This window comes from Gadus morhua, chromosome 4 (assembly GCF_902167405.1).
Source record: "Gadus morhua chromosome 4, gadMor3.0, whole genome shotgun sequence".
Classification (NCBI taxonomy): domain Eukaryota; kingdom Metazoa; phylum Chordata; class Actinopteri; order Gadiformes; family Gadidae; genus Gadus; species Gadus morhua.
The window spans coordinates 9,700,653-9,708,152 of record NC_044051.1 but is presented as its reverse complement, the minus strand read 5'-3'; the positions used below and the strand labels follow the sequence as shown (position 1 = coordinate 9,708,152).

The window sequence follows — 7,500 nt, the reverse complement described above, 5'->3', positions numbered from 1 at the left end:
TCTCTTCAGCACAATGTTGTGCCTCTTAATGTGCTGGACGACTGGAAGAGACAGAGAGAGAGATACAGTTAGGACGGTTCACGGAGATACGCTGTCTCTCTGGGTCACGGCATGCCAGGTTGTGAGTGTGCATGGCTTGGTGGTTGCATGTTTACACGTGGAAGAGGATTGGCTACACATTGAGCATGGGTTCTGCTCATGAGTTTGCCACACAGATCACACCACACACTCACTCTCTCTCTCTCTCTCTCTCTCTCTCTCTCTCTCTCTCTCTCTCTCTCTCTCTCTCTCTCTCTCTCTCTCTCTCTCTCGCTCTCTCACTCTCTCGCTCACGCTACATAACCAGTCACGGTGCAGCGCAGGATCGAAAGTCAGGCCAAAGTCATCGGCATTGCATTACCCAGCACACAACCCCACCGACGCAACCACCACCACCACCACCTCCTTCTCCATCACCCCCACCCTCGGCACCTCCACCAGCACAACCAACTCCTCATCCACCTCCTCCACCACCATCTCCACCACCACCACCTCCTTCAGCATCAGCATCACGTCCATCATCATCACCTCCACCTCCACCTCCACCGCCTTCTCGTCAACTACCACCATCAGCACCACCAACACTTTCCCCCCAAACCCATCTCCAACATCACCTCCACCACCTCCACCACCTCCTCCACCACCAGCAGCATCACCAACACCACTAAAGAAACGCCACCACAAACACCACCTCGACCTACCCCAGCACCTCCACAATCACCACCATCCCCTCCGCCATCATCAACACCACCAAAGAAACACCACCACAAACACCACCACTACCAACCCCCTCCACCACCACCACCACCACCACCACCACCACCACCATCACCTACACCACCACCCTCACCACCCCCCAACATGCAGCAGGATGTTAACCGGTGGCGGTGTAGGTGGAGCTGTAATGACATGATCTTCCTTCTCTGCATGGATTTTATCCGTAAAAAGACCAGGTTACCAGCTTCCCTCTCCCCCTCTGCCTCTCACTCTCTTGGGGATGACCCCCCCCCCCCCCCCCCCCCACGCCATGGTAGGCCCAAAGACGCTGCCCTGACCGGGGACGGAGCCAGCGGCGGTAACTCACACGTGTCGGATTTCAGCATGCCGCCCGAGTTGCGGAAGTACTGCGGGTTCTCGATGACGGGGATCTTTGTCATGCCGATGACCACCGCATCCGGGCCCATCTCCGAGGACGACGGCGTGTTGTTGCCGTTGGAGACGTGATGGAGAGGGCTGGCCGAGTCGTCGTCGTTGCTGATGACCGAGGAGGAGCCTGGACGGGGGAGGTGGAGGGAGGGGAGGTGGGGGGGGGGGAGACGGAGAGAGACAGGAGGAGGAGGAGGAGGGGAGGAGGTGGAGGCGGGGGGTGGCGGGGTAATAATCGAATGATGGGAGAACATGGGAGAGAGAGAGAGGGAGAGAGAGAGAGGGAGAGAGAGAGAGAGAGAGAGAGAGAGAGAGAGAGAGGGAGAGAGAGAGAGGGAGAGAGAGAGAGAGAGAGAGAGAGAGAGAGAGAGAGAGAGAGAGAGAGAGAGAGAGAGGGAGAGAGAGAGAGGGAGAGAGAGAGAGAGAGAGAGAGAGAGAGAGAGAGAGAGAGAGAGGGAGAGAGAGAGAGGGAGAGAGAGAGAGAGAGAGAGAGAGAGCGAGAGAGAGAGAGAGAGGGAGAGAGAGAGAGAGGGAGAGAGAGAGAGAGAGAGAGAGCGAGAGAGAGAGAGAGAGAGAGAGAGAGAGAGAGAGAGAGAGAGAGAGAGAGAGAGAGAGGGAGAGTGCCGGAAGAAGGAAAGGAGAGGAAGGAGAGACGAAGGAGGAGGAGATCGATGGAAACAAGGGGAGGAGGAGGAGTGGGGGAGGAGTAGGGTGAGGGGATGAGGAGATGAGGTAGGGGGAGGGGAGGAGTGGAGCATTTGAGGGAGAGGGGGGAGGAGGAGGGGAGGGAGAGGGGAGGAAGAGGAGTGGAGGATGTACATACAGTATGGAACAGCATTAGGAGGATATATAAGAGATACGGAAGTGGATTTAAAAGTGCACGGTGTACAGTTATCTGCTACCACTATTTTGATTTTATTTTGATTTTATCATGGGACCTCGACAACACAGATAGACTCCACTGAAACTGTGTTTTATTCTTTCAAATCAGAGTTGTGTGTGTGTGTGTGTGTGTGTGTGTGTGTGTGTGTGTGTGTGTGTGTGTGTGTGTGTGTGTGTGTCTGTGTGTGTGTGTGTGTGTGTGTGTGTGTGTGTGTGTCTGTCTGTGTGTGTGTGTGTGTGTGTGCGTGCCAGCCAGTGGAGAGCTTCCGTGTGTTCCTGTAAAACCGACATCGGATCTGTGTGTTTTTCTCCAATGTATAATCTCATAAAAGAGAGTGTACCTTTCATACCAAACTTGGAGTTCCTTCCGTACTTCAGGATGACCACCATGAGAACACAGCCGGTCAGGGCCACCCCTGCGATGCCGACCACCACGTACACCTGAGGGTGGGTACAAGGAGGAACAAGAAGAGTGTGTATTTTAAACATCGGGGCGGTCTCGTAATAAACAACTTTTTGCTTCTAAATCAATAGCACTTACGGCCACGCTGTCGTCCAAGGGAGGAATTGGGGATCCTGGGGGGGAAATATCATCGTAGAGGATTAAGATTTATGGGTGTTTTATCAGGACGTCTGTTGGGTGCAGCTCTGGACTGGATGCATCTCCAGGTATTAATTATGATAAGAGCTATTCGAACCCCGCAAATTGAACACCATTATCGGGTCAATTTGAGCATGCATTATTAATTACTGAAAGCTTTTCGTAGGATTTGTTCAGTGTTTCAAACAGGAATGGAAGAACAAACGGCGTAATGAATAAATTGACAAATCAAACTAATATGGGATCAGGGACGATGTATTTGATGCAATGTGAAGGATGGTACAGCTATATTGGGCTATTCAGTTAGCTCAAAGTGCTTTGCTGGTTTAAATGTGCAATTATGAGAATCTAACCTAATTTGAAGTATTCAACAACAACCAAAAAACAACAACAACCTAAACAAAAGTTTTGGTTGTTAGCCATGATGTTAAATCTGTTTAATATCCCTATATTTTACAATACTAAATAAAATATTTTTTCTTCATCGCAACTGATAAACTATCTGCGGTGCTCAGTTCGGTTATGGTGAATAAATCGGAGCTATTTACTAACATAATTATGAAGCACTACTTACCGGTAGGGTCTGCTTCACGAGGGAAGCGGTGAGGAAAAACACGATATGAGACATTAATGCATTCATTCATTCGTTTAAAACCGTTTCGTCATCGATGTACGATCGCTTCAATACAATCAAATATGAAATAAAGTACATTTCTCTTTCTTGCTACTGATAAACAAACCACGGTGCATAGGACAGTTATGGTGAATAATTCGGAGCTATAATGTAATTATGATGCACTACTTACCGGTAGTGTCTGGAATCAGGAGGCAAGCGTTATGAGGGGGAAAAAACGTGATATTAGACATTAATGCATTCATTGGTACCAGGGGCGATTCTGGGTTCTGACTTTTGGGGGGGCTGAACCCCAGGAAGCCACAGGGGTCTATGAAGTAAATAAAGTCCTGTCCAAAATGTTTTTATTACACAACCTTTATATCTATCTTAATTACTATGCTGTTGTATGTCTAAGCCAATAGCTGGCAGTATCAGCTTAAAAATGCAGTTCTGAACCACTAAAGTGATGAAAGGAAAAAAGACGGATGATGTTTGGATGAAGGAATAATCCATGGATGTGAACTATACAAACAAATTTGAGGTATATTAAATTTCCTTTGTGTAAGTTTCACTCAAAAATGACCATATTTTCCCTTTTTTTTATTTACACAGTTACTGAAACACATTGGTACAACATGTACTAGATGAATAATATGAGCACTAAATTATGTCACCTCAGTTTCATGGACCAATACAATTTTATAAATTGTATCAACATATATTTTTATTAATGTATGTTTATGCAAAAAAATCAACAAGTACAACATGTACTAGCCTAATACTATGATTAACAGACCACTATTTCGGGAGCACTAAACTATGTTGTCTCACTTTCAGGGACCAATACATTTTTATAAATCTTCTGATGCAAAAAAATCTTGTTGTGATGCAAAAATAAAAGGGAGCTAATTTTCAGTAAAAAACAAAAAGCTGGCATTCATTGCCATAACAACGTGAGCTAATCAACAAGTAGGCCTACAACCTGTTCTAGAACAGTGATTCTCAATAATTTTCTGTCATTCAACCCCTAAGCGCCCTCCCTGAATTGAAATAGCCTACTATTGAGAACCTGCTAATATTTATTTATTTAGATTAATAAAATTAGGAGATAACATCTGCAACAACTTAAAACTATTTCCAACTTCAGTTTATTAACTCAATTTGTAACATTTAAACAAGACTGCTAAGTCTGTGTGAATCTCAAAACAGAGAAACAAGAGCAAATGATTCATTGGGTTTGCATTTAATTTAAAATATTTTTAAACAGTAAACATTGGTCACTTGTCAGCTTCATCAGCTTATTCCCTTTCAAAAAAAATTATATATGTTCATCTTTCAAGCATCAATAAAGACACCAAGTCCCTCTGTCATGACTCTGTAAGATCAAAATTCTTGTAAAACTTCTGACCCTTGGTAGGCTATTATGTTTATTTAAAATAAAATAAGTAACTTATTAAAATAAATAAATAAATAAATATATAAGACACCAAGTCCCATCTGCTGCTCGCGCCCCCCGACACCTTTTATCAGCTGAGGGCGTTTTCATGAGTCTCGTAAGCTGCGTTTCCATCTAAAAGGTGATGCGAATCTTTAGAAAGTTCGCAAAAAAGTAATCCGAATTAGGTGCGTTTCCATCAAGTGGTTGGAGCGGAATAGGGTGATGACGTTACACGTTGATGTCGGCAGGGTTGCTATGGCCGGTCGTTATGCGGAAATCAGAAAGACTGTCAGTCCTGTGTGTTCAAAGTTCGCTACGTCACAGCTGTTTCGAAAAGTGTGTTTCCATCTCCAATTTTGCGAATTTACTCTCTTTCGCATTTCTCAGAAACCACCTCAAGTGAGAGGATAAACCTTTTTGCGAATTAGAGGATTTTTATGCGAATTTTGGTGTTTCCATCACCGTTTACTGATTCGATACTTCCAAGTTCGCATAAAATCAGGGGGATGGAAACGCACCTACAGTATAGAACATGTGGTACTTGTTGATTAGCTCAGTTGTTATGGCAATGAATATGCCCTCAGCTGATAAAATAATGCCAGCGTTTTTTTTCAACTGAAAATTAGCACCCATATCAACTTCTTCCCCTCCTTGCACCTTATCATGCTTATCATGCTACGCAGCATTACAAGCCTCTGCCGACTAAAACATGAAGCAATTCTAGAGGAGGCATGGAAAGAATCGCCTTGTGGTCAACTGTCATTTAATACATCTGACAGATTATGTCAAGGTTTTAAAATGAATATTATCATTATTACCTGGTCATGTTATTACACAGCTGGAAATCGTAAAATTTTCTGATAAAGACTAGCTAGCCTTTTTGACAGACAAAACAGCAGAGTCTCCCACCCACAAATCAGAGGTTAGAGATTCCTGCAGGAAGGTTGCGCTCGATTTCACTAGCCCATTTGAGCCTCTTCATTAGTGTACAACATCCATTCGCTCATTGCTTGTGTAAAAAAAAAAGAGGTTGAATATGAGATTTGAGGACGAAACGATAGGGTGGGCTAAGGCAAGTTTTGGGTGGGCTTGAGCCCACCCAAAAGAGGTCTAGCTTCGCCACTGATTGGTACAGTTTTGTCATTGACAGCATCACTTCAGTACAATGGAATATTGTAAGTAACACCTAACTCGCAAATGACAGCATAATAACAATGTTAGATGCTCTGTTGATGGTAGCTGAATTGTGAATTGTTTTACTTACAGTAGTATGTTGGCTCATCTGAAAGTAAGAAAGAAAATGCATTATTCGATCTATCCCACCTACCCCCCACAACAGAAGCATAAGTCAGCAGAAAGGGAATGATAATAGGATACTCGTTAGAAATAAGACAAAAAAAGTTAAATCTGTATCAAATCAAAAAAATGCTAAAAAATGCCAAACATTCAGAATGCATAAATAAATATTATTATTATTAATATTATTATTATTATTATTATATATATATTTTTTATTATGAATAAGAATAAGCATAATCATTTTAATAATAATAACGCATATAACATTAATAGCAAACAACAAAACAAAACATCCCAACTAAAACAACAACAACAATAACAAAACCACAACTCCAGTCACCCGAGTGTCCGTCATAGGGAGGGTTGATGAACACGGCTAACACTTTCTTCTGGTCCTCCCCGTACTCGTTGCGGGCCACCAGCTTGTACTCCCCGTTGTAGATGTGCGTGGGGTTGACCAGCTGCAGGCAGCCGTGGTACTCGCTGTTGGTGGACTCGTGGATGCGCGTGTAGATGTGGTCCTGCTCCTTCACCAGGGTGTTCTGGTGGTACCACAGGAGCTTGGGCATGGGGTTGCCCGTCACACTGAAGGGGATGCACCAGTGGTGGTTGTTCTGCGGGCCCAGCAGCTGCTTGATGGTGGGGCCGACTAGGGGTAGAGGTAGGGGTGGGGGTGGGGGTGGGTGAGGGGTGAGGAGGAGAAGGAGGAGGAGGAGGTGGAGAACGATAAAGCGGTGGTGGCGGGGAAGAGAATAAAGGGGAGAGATGAAGATAAAGGGGTTAGGGGGAGAGGATTGGGGGAGAGGAGGAAGAGGAGGGGGAGGAGGAGGAGGGGGAGAGAAGGAGGAGTCACATAAGAGAGGGCACTGGGAGGAAAACACTGGGGACTAACCACAAGGTAAGAAGCGAGGTAGGACAAAACAGCTCCACTTGAGAAAGAGAGAGAGAGCGAGAGAGAGAGGGGAGGGGGGGGTGAGAGAGAGAGAGGGGAAGAGGGAGAGGGGAAGAGAGAGAGAGAGAGAGAGAGAGAGAGAGAGAGAGAGAGAGAGAGAGAGAGAGAGAGAGAGAGAGAGAGAGAGAGAGAGAGAGAGAGAGCGAGAGAGGGAGAGAGAGAGAGGGGGGGGGAGAGAGAGAGAGAGAGAGAGAGAGAGAGAGAGAGAGAGAGAGAGAGAGAGAGAGAGAGAGAGAGAGAGAGGGGAGGGGGGAGAGAGAGAGGGGAAGAGAGAGAGAAGGAGAGAGAGAGAGGGGAGGGGGGAGAGAGAGAGAGAGGGGGGGGGATCTTAGGGTCATTGGAGAAGAGATACTTCTATTTCTCTTTTCTTTGTAGTAAACACTGTTAACGCGGGCCACTTGCAGTTTATTCCGATACACGTCTAAAGGCAGCGATGGGCATTCCTGCAGGGATATCACAGCCATTTTTAACTGAGCCACAACGTTCAACCAATCCGACGGAAAACATAGAAATCTGAGACTTCAGAT

The 7,500-nt window shown here is 45.5% G+C and overlaps 1 protein-coding gene across 5 annotated transcripts in view; it reads right to left on the bottom strand.

The window, feature by feature from the left end:
- Window positions 1-7,500, bottom strand: part of ntrk2b (neurotrophic tyrosine kinase, receptor, type 2b) — a 19,460-nt gene that overhangs the window by 4,125 nt on the left and 7,835 nt on the right. The window contains exons 8-15 of one of the 5 annotated variants that reach the window (XM_030354868.1): window positions 6,362-6,670; window positions 5,987-6,004; window positions 3,475-3,483; window positions 3,243-3,254; window positions 2,609-2,643; window positions 2,418-2,508; window positions 1,124-1,312; window positions 1-41 (exon numbers count right to left, since the gene is read on the bottom strand). The exon at window positions 1-41 is cut by the window's left edge and continues 90 nt beyond it. In XM_030354868.1, the coding sequence (XP_030210728.1) occupies window positions 1-41; window positions 1,124-1,312; window positions 2,418-2,508; window positions 2,609-2,643; window positions 3,243-3,254; window positions 3,475-3,483; window positions 5,987-6,004; window positions 6,362-6,670 (704 nt within the window). Of the gene's footprint in view, window positions 42-1,123; window positions 1,313-2,408; window positions 2,509-2,608; window positions 2,671-3,242; window positions 3,255-3,474; window positions 3,484-5,986; window positions 6,005-6,349; window positions 6,671-7,500 lie in introns of all 5 variants that reach the window. The other 4 variants (XM_030354870.1, XM_030354866.1, XM_030354867.1 and 1 more) reach the window with 4 other exon arrangements.